Source organism: Lynx canadensis, chromosome A3, assembly GCF_007474595.2.
Source record: "Lynx canadensis isolate LIC74 chromosome A3, mLynCan4.pri.v2, whole genome shotgun sequence".
NCBI classification, from domain to species: domain Eukaryota; kingdom Metazoa; phylum Chordata; class Mammalia; order Carnivora; family Felidae; genus Lynx; species Lynx canadensis.
The window spans coordinates 90654522-90666820 of NC_044305.1; the positions used below are offsets into that span (position 1 = coordinate 90654522).

Here is a 12299-nt window from a genome sequence, read left to right on the forward strand (position 1 = left end):
GAGGAGAAAGGCTGGAGTTCCCACCTGTGTGAAAGCCATCTGGACCACACGGCCTGGTAGACAAAGACGTGAGAATCTCTGTCATAGTGAGCCCTCTCAGAGCCTGGCCTCCTTAGCTACCTGTGTGACTGCATCTAGACATCAACAGAAAAAAGACAGAGGATGGGGAAGAACTGACAGGTTCTGGCTAAGGGTTGATGAGGCATTTCACCTGTGTTCCTGGATCTATTCCTTTATGGGCCTTTTATGTTCTAAGATGAGGGAATAGGCTCAGAAAGGTTAAGTAGTTGCTCCAGGTCACACAGCTGGTAACTGGCACACCTCTAAGCCTAGGATGGTGCGAGGACAAAGTCTACATGCTTTTCCCTTTATGTCTCCCTCTCCAAAGGGGCAGTGTTAGGTCTTGACACTTATTCACTAACCAAATCCAACACTTCTTTCTGCCCTGTCTCCTCCCCAGCACATTGGTTACCTCCTGAGGAAATTCAGTTTTATCCTCCGAACCTGCCAAGATGACACTTATACACTTCTCTTCACTGATAATAAAAACTACCCCGCATTCAAGGAGAAAAATTCACTTGGTTATTCTCTCACAACCCTTTTTTCCTCGAGTCCCCCACCACCCCCCTTTCCCCCACTGGGCTGGGAAGCAATGGGGGAGAATTCCATCTCCCTCTGCTCGATACTCGCCTATGGTCCTCATGCGACATCTCTCACTATTTCCTCCCCCATTCAAACCTTTGGCACCCACGCGGTCTGGGCCACGGCCAGGTCCACTGCTGTCCTGTCACAGATTGTGCTTCTGCCAGTGCCCTTCCCAAAGCACCATGAGTGGTACTTAGTAGATATGGAAATGAGAACACTGGCTGCATATTTGATGATGTTAAGGTGTTTTCTAAAATCTAGATGTGGTAAGAGCATCGAGGTCATATTTTTTTAAAGGATCATTTTTAAGAGACATACACTGAAATATTTATTGATGAAATCAAACTTGGGCTTGCCTCAATATAGGAGGAGAGATATAGGTGGGAGTTTGGCCAGAATAAGATTGACTCTGAGCTGATGGTACTGAGCTTTGATGAAGGGCACATGGCGGGGGTGGGGGGGGGAGGGAGGGTGTTCACTGTACTCGTCCATCTGCTTCTACATTTATCTGAATTTCTCCATAGGAAAAGGTTTAAATAAAGAAATGTATTAGGCATTAAAATGAAGGGTAGTAAACTCAAGACGTCTGAGTATAGGAGAGGGGATGGTGGTGGGCAGAGCTGGGAAGAAGCCTAAAATTAACGAGTGCAACAAGGTGAAGAAACATCCATTTGGGCTTTTCTAGAATTAATATGTAACCAGCTCTCTCTTCCCCTGCCCCCCTCCTGCCCCTATCATCAGCCAAGACAGGGCAGGGGGCCCAGTGTTCATCTCTGGAAGCCTGCCTCCTTCACATGTGTTGCTGGAACACTGGGGGCCTGTGCAAGTCTGAGCGGAGCTCCCCCAGGCTTCTGTCTAAGCAAATGGTGCCCTGGCCAGCCTGCAAGCTGCAGCCATTCTTGCCCTCTCCGCCACAGGATGCTGCTATAGAGCACTGGCCCCATACCCTGACTTCTGTTGCTTCTCGAACTGGCTAAGGAGTGCTTATTTGGGTGGGGACTCCAGAAGGCTGGCTGTATGGTGACCCCCAAAAAGGAATGGACATTCCTTATGTGAACGCGACTGTTTTTCTTGCTCTTTCCATGTCTCCCTGCCTTTCCTCCCTGTTGGTAGTGGTACGTGGAAGCAGGAGTACAGGCAACCCTGGCTTCTAAACATGCAGTGATTATGGTCTGAGGAATTAAAGAGAATATGTGGTTTGAAGACATGTTGTTCTATGTTAATACTGTAAAATTCCAATCCGAAAATTTAACATAATCAGAAAATGGATTATCATTCATATTTTCCTGCATTTTCTGGGTAAGGCTTGCATTATTTGGTCTTCATCAATGAAGCACAGAAATAGCCTTTGATAGAGTGGTTGGAAGCCAGCATGCACAGCTGCCATGATGGATGATGCAACATCATAAGTAATGAGGCAATCAGCATTAAATAAATGGTATCAGAGAACTGCAGAGGCACAAAAGAAAAACAAACAGCCCAAACCCCAAACCATCTTGTTTCAATACAAACAGGTTTCAAAGCATGACACTGTGAGCAGTAACAGTGTTGCTGTCTTTTTCTTGCTGGAAGAGATAGAACATTAGCCAAAAGAGCACAAAGAGATGTTTCCTGCATCTGAACAGAACCACTTGGTGCCTGGACTCTATGAAGAATCTTCACATGTAGTGATAGAACAGTAAACAAATATGTAAATGCCTCTTTGCTACTGATGATTCTAAATCTTCATTGATTGATGTCAACATCTCACATGAGCCAATAAATTTTGAAATACATTTTAAAGTCAAATTGTTTAGATAGACAAGGACCCTGACAAAATGCTTTTCCAGGGCTCTGCACAGCAGGGGTGCCCTTGGTCACTGGTGGTCTTGAAAATTCTTGCAGTGGACTGGTGACAATAAATACCTCATTGGAGTAAGTGCAAGAGGGACTGAGAAGACAAAAATTGGAGACAATGAATATAGACTAAGTTTTAAAAAGACTTTTGCTGTAAATAAGAGCAAAGAAATGAGGCAGAAGTTGGAGGGGTGTGTGGGGTGAAGAGTTGCCTTTTTTTTTTTTTTAAGTGTATGCTGAAAGGAATGATTCAGCAGAGGGAGGAAAAGTTGATGTTGTAGGAGCGAGAGCAGTTTCCTTGAGTAGGAAAGAAGGGATGGGAATCTAATAGAGAGAGGTTGTGGGGCTGGCCATGGAGAGGGGCATGGGCATCTCAGCCTGGTAGCAGGTAGGAAGGCAGAGTATGTGGGTACAGGTGCTACCCGGTGTGTAGGTGTGGTGGTGAGTTGGCAGAAGCTCTCTTCTCAGTGCTTCTATTTTCTCCATGAAACAGGAAGTGAGGTCAGTGGCACAGTGAGTGTGTGGTGAGAAGGTGATACAAGTTTGAGGAGATGAGAGTGAGGAATCACCATCTGGCTGAGGAGGTGAGGGAGCAGGCCAGGGAAATGTGGTAGGATTGCTAGCTGCCCTGACACCCACTTGAGACTGACAAGACTAGTGAGACCAGTCAGTTTGGTTTTTGTTATTGATACTGTTTTCTCTATTCACACATAACTGCATGAGTGTCAGCGTAGCATAGGCATGGGATTCGATCTAACCAGGGTTAATGCGCTGTTATTAGTCTGTTGCCTCTCAGCTCCAAATCCAACTTCACTACTTGATGGTGATGTTGGCACGTTCCTCCTTAGCCAGATGATATGATGTTATGCTTCATCAGTAGAGGGAACTAGAGGAAAAAGGGGGCATTTCCTGGTTCCTATGAGCTTTTTTTGGAGGAGGCTTTTGTAGCACACAGTGGCGGGGCAGTGTGCAACACTTCTTCAAAGGCATCTTCCCAAAGCACACAAAAGGTGAATTGCCAGCAAGTCTTTCCAGCAGACAGGTCAATGACTTCACTGCTCATTGAGTCATAGGTCTGCACCCTGTCCAACAAGGTTTCAATTTCAGGTCCAGTGGTAAGGGTGGTGTCCCATGTTCGTTCCACCCTTGGGTTTTTTTTATCTAGCCCTGGGGGTAGTGACTCCTCCCTATACATGCAATTCGTCTATTCTTTACACTTTCCTTTTTTTTTTTTTAAAGTAGGCTTCATGCCCAGTGCAGAGCCCAGTGCGGGGCTTGAACTTGCGATCCTGAGATCAAGACCTGAGCTGAGATCAAGAGTTGGAGGCTTAACCGACACAGCCACCCAGGCACCCCTAGATTTCTCTTTACTCCTTAATAGTCAATCCCCATTAGAGTTAGTAATTTTTTTATAGTAAGCTTTCCTTTCCATTCTTCCCTGGTACTATCTTAGTTTCAGAAACAAAGAAAAGCACTTTTGACTTTTGGCTCAGAGGAGGTGAGGGTGCAACAGTCTTTGCTTGTCCTGAATCTAGGTGTATCCTACACCAGTGGCCTCCACCATGCCGCCTAAGTTTGACCCCAATGCAATCAAAGTTGTATACCTGAGGTGCACCGATGGCGAAGTGGGTGCCACATCTATCCTGGCCCCAAAGATTGTCCCATTGCGTCTGTCTCCAAAAAAGATTGGTGATGATATCGCCAAAGCAACTGGTGATTGGCAGGGTCTGAGGATTACAGTGAAACTGATCATTCGGAACAGACAGCTCCAGACTGAAGTGGTATCTCCTGCTTCTGCCCTGATTATCAAAGTCCTCAAGGAACTTCCAAGAGACAGAAAGAAGCAGAAAAACATTAAACACAGTGGAAATATCATTTTTGATGAGATTGTCAACATTGCCTGGCAGATGCGGCACCGATTTTTAGCCAGAGGACTCTCTGGAAACATTAAAGAGATTCTGGGGACCACCCAGTCTGTGGGCTATAATGTTGATGTCTGCCACCCTCATGACATCATAGATGACATCAATTTCACTGGAATGCCTAGCTAGTTAAGAACTACAAAGGAGAATACTTCAATACAGGATCATTTGACAGCAACAAAACAAGAAAAAAAAGGAAATAAAAGCAAGAAAAAAATCCAAGATTTCATTATATTTTCAAAACTTTGAGTCTCACTCATTTAATCCCTAGTTCCCAAGGAGATGGTAGTCATATGGACAGTAAGGGGAGTGCATTAACAACGAAGGGACAGCCATGGTGGAGAGAAAGGCTGATCCACATGAGGACTTTGAGAGTCCTGGTATATCAGGGCAGGCCTTAAGGAGCGTTGTTTACTTGAGTAAATTGATGGAGAGGATATTGATACTAAGGTTGGACCCTAGAACACTAGTGTATTCGTTTGCTAGGGCTGCCATAACAAAGTGCCATAGACTGGGTCTGGAGGCTAGACATCTGAAATCAAGGTGTAGCTACGGTGGATTCAATTGGTATTAATAATGTGTGTCCTCCCAAATGTATATGTTGAAGTCCTAACCCCTAGTACCTCAAAATATGACCTTATTTGGATATAGAATCTTTATAGAGGTGACTATATTTGGAGACGGGGTCTTTAACAGAAGTAATTAAGGTGAAAGGAAGTCATAAGAGTGGGGCCCTGATCCAATAGGATTAGTGTCCTTATAAGACGAAACACCAAAGAGCTCTCCCTCTCTGTGCATGCACAAATAAGAGGTAATGTGCACACACAGCGAAAAGGTTGCTGTCTATAGGCCCAGAAGAGAGCTCTCAGTAGGAAACAAATCAACCAACATCTTGATTTTGGACTTCACAGCCTCCAGAACTGTGAGAAATAAATTTCTGTTGTTTAAGCCACCTAATCTATGGTATTTTGTTATGGCAGCCTAGTCAGACCAACACAACTGATTTAAATTATGTCTGCCCCGTTAGAAGCCAATTTCCCCAGTACCATCTCTATTTCCCCAATATCACCAGTGCCTGGCATGGTGCCTCTCACATAGTGGGCACTCAATAAATATTTGTTGAATGAATGATTAGTAAATCAATAAGAAGTGTTATTATCCTCATTTTATAGTGGAGAACATTGACAGATATGAAAAGATACTTAAATAATCACAACCCAGAGATACAAATGGCATTTTCTTGATCAAAATTAACTAAAAAATCAAATAACATGTTCAGGCACCAATTACATTAGGAGTTGCTTTAGCTGGTTAGTGAAAAGGGTCGTTTTTGCTCTGAATTCACTCTAGTATCCTTTCTCTAATCAGGATCAGAGATCTGCCAGTCCACATCTGGTTCCTTCCCTATAAATCAATGCTCTCAGAGTCACCAGACAGATACAAATCTTAGAGGAATTTCATTGCAAAGGCAATGCAGGGATATAAGAGGGTGAGTATTTGGTCATCTCCCAAGATACCTCACAAGGTGGCATTCCCTCTGCCAAGGGTCTGGTCCACACCCCACTGGTTTAGAAACTGGATCTGTCAACACACTGAGTGTGGATCCACCTCATTGTTCTCTTTTTAATTAAGCTCAGAGCTGATGCATGAAACCAGAATGTCTACTTATCAATTCACAAGAGGATTAGAACCACTTCTGTGTCTGGAATATTTGTCTCCACATGGCTGGCAGGTTCTTTCACTGAAGACAGACCTCTGAGGAAGGCAAATTATCAGCAGGTTGCTTCGTGAGCATGGTATCCAAATGAGGGGAACAAGTTAGATGATTGAAATTTATAGTGGCATTAAGCCGAGAAAGCCTGACACGGTCATTTTTTACTGTAGGTATGGTCATACCTATGGCACTAGAATATTTACAACCATTAGCTGAGAGGCCATCTCTAGTGGGCATTTCTTAAAAGGGCTCTGCTGATGTTTACCATCATGATGCCCCTTTTTCTATGCTTTCATTCCCAACCAGTCCTGCTTTGATGACCCTTTAAATCTTTATCTTTGCTTAAACTTTCAGACTTATTCTTTTTCCTTAAGATGACTTTGTATCTGTTCTGATCTGTTTTGTGTAGTTGTAGGGTTTAATTCTCTACAAATAAAGCATAACTTTATTTCTTTAACTTACACGTACTTGAGGGAGGCCTCACCTCACCAAATTCCCCAATAACCAGATAAGTATTTTCTGTTCTTATAATTTTACCTTACCTTACTTCATTGAAAATATATATTTGGGGGAACTTCTTATCAGACACTGTTTGTGCCATCTTTGTACTAGGTCAAATTACTTATTTTCTCATTTGTAGATAATTTTCATCTTAATTACTACTTATTGATTTATTAATTGGGTCACTGATTATTTCTTCCTGGTCACATGATTACACAAGAATAGTGTAAATGGCAATAAGAGCAATCCTGAGACATAGTGCTTTTCTTTCCATAATGATAAATCTTTGCTAAAGTCACCTTTAAGTTACATAGAAAATACATAAACACATGGTCTTATTCACAAAACAGGTGGCAGGCTGGACTTGGCCCACAGACCATAGATTGCTGGGCTCTGATGTGTATTATCATCTTGGCCCAGGAAGGCACATGGGTTCACAATGTTTAGTATAGTGGAGGCAAACCTTATAGATTCAGGTTGCAAGCTTAGCATAGTTGTGTAAGGTGCTGCTTGTATGGATTTTCAACTGCACAGGGGGATCGGTGCCTCTAACCCCCGTGCTGTTCGAGAGTCAATAGTACTAGTACCCTTGGTAGACATTTCCAAATAACAACTCTTTCTCCGGGTTCTGACATGCTTTCTTAGGGGCTGGCAATTCCAGATGAGCCACAGTTAATGATTCATTCATTCACTAAATATTTATTAAGCACCCACTAAGTGCTAGGTACTGTACCACAGACTCAATGAACAAAAGTAGACAGAGACACTCCCTTAAAGGAGCTTATTGTGGAGGATGGGGGGAAGAGAGAAGTCAAATGTTGATCAAATAATCGCATAGGTAAATGCAGAATTGCAACCTGTGATCAATACTATGAAGGACAGGTGTTCAGTGGTATGTGTAACTTAACCTCTTCTGTGGGAAGATGAGTTGATAGGGGAAGACTTTTGCAATTTGAAGGAAGATGAGAAAAACTTTCATGGCAGAATTGCTATAGACTGGAAACAAAATCTGTATGGCTTGAGCACACAGATGAAATGGGACTAGAAAGGTTAGAAGAACCTAAATATGGAAAGTTTTGTAGACAACATTGAGTTTTTATTATTTCTTTGTTTTGTTTTGTTTTTGTTTTCATTTTTTTAATGTCTATTTATTTTTGAGAAAGAGAAAGAGTGTGAGTGGGGGAGGAGCAGAGAGAGAGGGAGACACAGAATCCGAAGCAGCTCCAGGCTCCGAGCTTTCAGCACAGAGCCTGATGTGGGGCTCGAACTCACGGACTGCGAGATCATGACCTGAGCTGAAGTTGGACGCTTAACCGACTGAGCCACCCAGGTGCCCCAATGTTCATCTGTTTTGTATCTTGAATTCTACATATGAATGAAATCATATAATATTTGTCTTTCTCTGACTGACTTACCTGGCTTAGCATTATGCACTCTAGTTCCATCCACATTGTTGTAAATGACAAGATTTCATTCTTTTTCATCGCCGAGTAATATCCCATTGTGTATTTATGTGTGTGTGTGTGTGTACACATACATCACATCTTCTTTATCCATTCATAAGTTGATGGACATTTGGGCTCTTTCCATACTCTTTCCAAGCTGTTGTTAATAGTGCTGCTATAAATATTGGTGTGCATGTGCCTCTTCGAATCAGCACTCCTGTATCCTTTGGATAAATACCTAGTGGTGCAATTGCTGGGTCATAGGGTAGGGTTTTAATTTTTTGAGGAACCTCCATACTGTTTTCCAGAGTGGCTAAACCAGTTTGCATTCCCACCAGCAATGCAAAAGGGTTCTTCTTTCACTGCTTCCTTGCCAACATCTGTTGTTGCCTGAGTTGTTAAGTTTAGCCATTCTGACAGGTGTGAGGTGGTATCTCATTGTGGTTTTGATTTGTATTTCCCTGATGATGACCAATGTTGAACACTTTTTCATGTGTCTGTTAGCCATCTGGATGTCTTTGGAAAAATGTCTGTTCATGTCTTTTGCCCATTTTTTCACTGGGTTATTTGTTTACTGGGTGTTGAGTTTGATAAGTTCATAGATTTTGGATACTAACCCTTTATATGATATGTTGTTTGCAAATATCTTCTCCCATTCTGTCAATTGCCTTTAGTTTTGCTGATTGTTTCCTTCTCTGTGCAGAAGTTTTTTATTTTGATGAGGACCCAATAGTTCATTTTTGCCTTTGTTTCCCTTGCCTCCAGAGACATGTTGAGTAAGAAATTGCTGCAGCCAAGGTCAAAGAGGTTTTTGCCTGCTTTCTCCTAGAGGATTTTGATGGCTTCCTGTCTTACATTGAGGTCTTTCATTTATTTTGAGTTTATTTTTGTGTGTGGTGTAAGAAAGTGGTCCAGGTTCATTTTTCTGCATGTCGCTGTCCAGTTTTCCCAGCACCACTTGCTGAAGAGACTGTCTTTATTCCATTGGATATTCTTTCCTGCTTTGTCAAAGATTAGTTGGCCATACATTTGTGGGTCCATTTCTGGATTCTCTATTCTGTTCCATTGATCTGGTTGTTGTTTTTTTTTTTTTTTTTTTTTTTTTTTTTTTTTTTTTTTTTTTTTTTTTTTTTTGTGCCAGTACCCTACTGTCTTGATGATTACAGCTTTGTAATACAGCTTGAGGTCTGGGATTGTGATGCCTCCAGATTTGGTTTTCTTTTTCAAGATTGCTTGGGTATTCAGGGTCTTTTCTGTTTCCATACAAATTTCAGGATTGTTTGTTCTAGCTCTGTGAAGAATGCTTGTGTTATTTTGATAGGGATTGCATTGACTATGTAGTTTGCTTTGGGTAGTATTGACATTTTAATAATATTTGTTCTTCCTATCCAGGAGCATGGAATATTTTTCCAGGTTTTTTTTTTTTTTTTTTTTTTTTTTTGTGTGTGTCTTCTTCAATTTCGTTCATAACCTTTCTATAGTTTTCAGCGCATAGACTTTTCACCTCTTTGATTAGATTTATTCCTAGGTGTTTTATGGGTTTTGGTGCAATTGTAAATGGGATCAATTCCTTGATTTCTCTTTCTGTTGCTTCATTATTGGTATATAGGAATGTAACTGATTTCTGTGCATTGGTTTTATATCCTGTGACTGCTGAATTCATGGATCAGTTCTAGCCATTTTTTGGTGGACTCTTTTGGGTTTTTCATGTAGAGTATCATGTCACCTGTGAAGAGTGAAAGTTTGACTTCCTCCTGGTCGATTTGGATGCTTTTTATTCCTTTGTGTTGTCTGATTGCTGAGGCTAAGACTTTCAGTACTATGTTGAATAACAGTGGTGAGAGTGGACATACCTGTCTTGTTCCTGACCTTAGGGGGGAAGCTCTCATTTTTTCCCCATTGAGGATATTAGTGTTGGGTCTTTCATATATGGCTTTTATGATCTTGAGGTATGATCCTTCTATCCCTACTTCCTTGAGGGTTTTTATCAAAAAAGAATGCTGTATTTTGTCAAATGCTTTCTCTGCATCTATTGAGAGGATCATGTGGTTCTTGTCCTTTCTTTTATTGATGTGATGTATCACACTGATTGTTTTGCAGATATTGAACCAGTCCTGCATCCCAGGTATAAATCCCACTTGGTCATGGTGGGATTATTAAAATTATAAAATTATTAAAAGAATAATTCTTTTAATGTGTTGTTGGATCTGGTTGGCTAGTATCTTGTTGAGGATTTTTGTATTCATATTCATCAGGGGAATTGGTCTGTAGTTCTCCTTTTTAGTGGGGTCTTTGGTTTTGGAATCAAGGTACTGCTGGCTTCATTGAAAGAGTTTGGAAGTTTTCCTTTCTCTTCCTCTGTCCTCTCTCCACAAAACAGCTCCCTACCCGCCACAGCTTTTCTCTTCCCCAGTTCACCTCTCAGAACTGTGCACTTGTGAAGTTCTGTGGCTCAAATTATGCAGATGTTTGTGTTAATCCTCAGATCAATTTCCTATGTGTTCAAAATGGTTTAGTGCTGATCTAGCTGCATTTCAGGGATGAGACAAACTCAGGGTCTCCATGCTGATCCACCACCTTAACTCCCCTCCAAATTATTATCATTTCAATCAAAGTTAGAAGGGAAGGATTGGGAACACTGCCTAAACAATATCTTTAAATACTGAATTAAGAGTAAACTATTCCTTTGTATCTTTTAAAGATTTAATACACTTAAAAAAATTTTTTTTAACATTTATTCATCTTTGAGAGACAGAGTGTGAGTGGGGGAGAGGCAGAGAGAGAGGGAGACACAGGCTCCAGGCTTGAGCTGTCAGCACAGAGCCTGATGCAGGGCTCGAACTCACGGACTGCGAGATCATGACTGGAGCCGAAGTCGGACGCCCAACCGACTGAGCCATCCAGGCGCCCCAAAACACTTTTCCTTTTATTTCTTTCTTTTCTTTTTCTCCATATGCTTTCTCTTTCTGATGAGTTGACTTTCAAGTGCTTAAGCGATTCCTGCATCCCAAGGTTTCCATGGCCAGGTTCATGATATTTTTTTCTTTCTCTTTAAAACAGTCCTATGGATTTTTTTACCTTGTGTTCCCTATGGTTTACTTAACATTTGACCCTACAGAAGTGTGTGTGTGTGTGTGTGTGTGTGTGTGTACACATACATATATGTAAAATACATATATGTATATGTTAAAGCAACCAGATTAGGTCCAGGATGGAGTTGCTCATGCTAAGCCCCATGTCAGCAAGTCAAAACTTAACTAGTTTCTATGTTCCGTTCTTCTAGAAAAGGAGGGCTTTTCTAGAAGCCCATCAATGCTTGCCTGCTGAACACACGTTTTCTAACCTGGCTCTAAGACTTCTCTCTGCTCCATATAGGGAAACTAACCCTGCTTTAACCAATCAGCAAATGTCCAGTATAACTTCCTTACTCCTGTTCACTTTGGTCTGTAAAAATCTCTCGCCTTGTACAGATCTTCAGAGCTGCTTTCTATCTGCTAGGTTGGATGCTACCCAATTCATGAGTTGCTGAATAAAGTCAGTAAGATCTTTAGTATTTACTCAGGTGAATCTTGCTCTTTAACACAGTGTTAAAAGCAAAAGACCCAAGATGGAGTCACTAATGCTAATGTCAGCAAACTTAAGACACTTTAGGCTCTCCCGGAAATGGAATCTTAAATTAATCAAGATTCATCTGATTAACACTAGTTAGGTAATATGCCTGATAGATACCTGCTATCTCCTAAAGGTAAGTGACCATGCAATAACCAATGTGCTTTTGTGCTTAGCACAACTTCCTCGTTCCTGCTCCCTTCCAGCCATAAGTCTTTCATTTTGTACAGCTCCTCTGAGCTCTTTTCTATCTGTTAGGTTGGATGCTGCTCAATTCATGAAGTGTTGAATAAAGCCAGTAAGATCTTTAAAATGTACTCAGCTGAGTTTTAACAACACACAACACACATGCAACTATTTTATTTTTATAGTTTATTTTGAGAGACAGAGATAATCCTAAGCAGGTTCTGCATTGTCAGTGCAGAGTCCAATGCGGGGCTCGAACTCATGAACTGTAAGATCATGACCTGAGCTGAAGTTGGATGCTTAACTGACTAAGCCACCCAGGTGTCCCAATATGAAATTATTTAAAAAAAAAAAATTCATAAGTGAAATGTATTTCCACAAAATATGTATCTAATGGATACAACTCTTATCCGAGGAGGGTAGATGATAACTTGTCTTAAA

At 41.4% G+C, this 12299-nt stretch overlaps 1 protein-coding gene across 1 annotated transcript; it reads left to right on the plus strand.

Moving 5' to 3' along the window:
* The first annotated feature begins 4015 nt into the window (after positions 1-4015).
* Positions 4016-4532, plus strand: LOC115509738 (60S ribosomal protein L12-like). Its single transcript, XM_032592750.1, has one exon. It carries the CDS (start codon positions 4044-4046, stop codon positions 4530-4532), a length of 489 nt encoding a protein of 162 aa, XP_032448641.1. The 5' UTR covers positions 4016-4043.
* The last annotated feature ends 7767 nt before the right edge of the window (positions 4533-12299 follow it).

Bases quoted from the DNA above. Each gene is read 5' to 3' on its own strand.
- LOC115509738 (XM_032592750.1), top strand. From the start codon at position 4,044: ATGCCGCCTAAGTTTGACCCCAATGCAATCAAAGTTGTATACCTGAGG.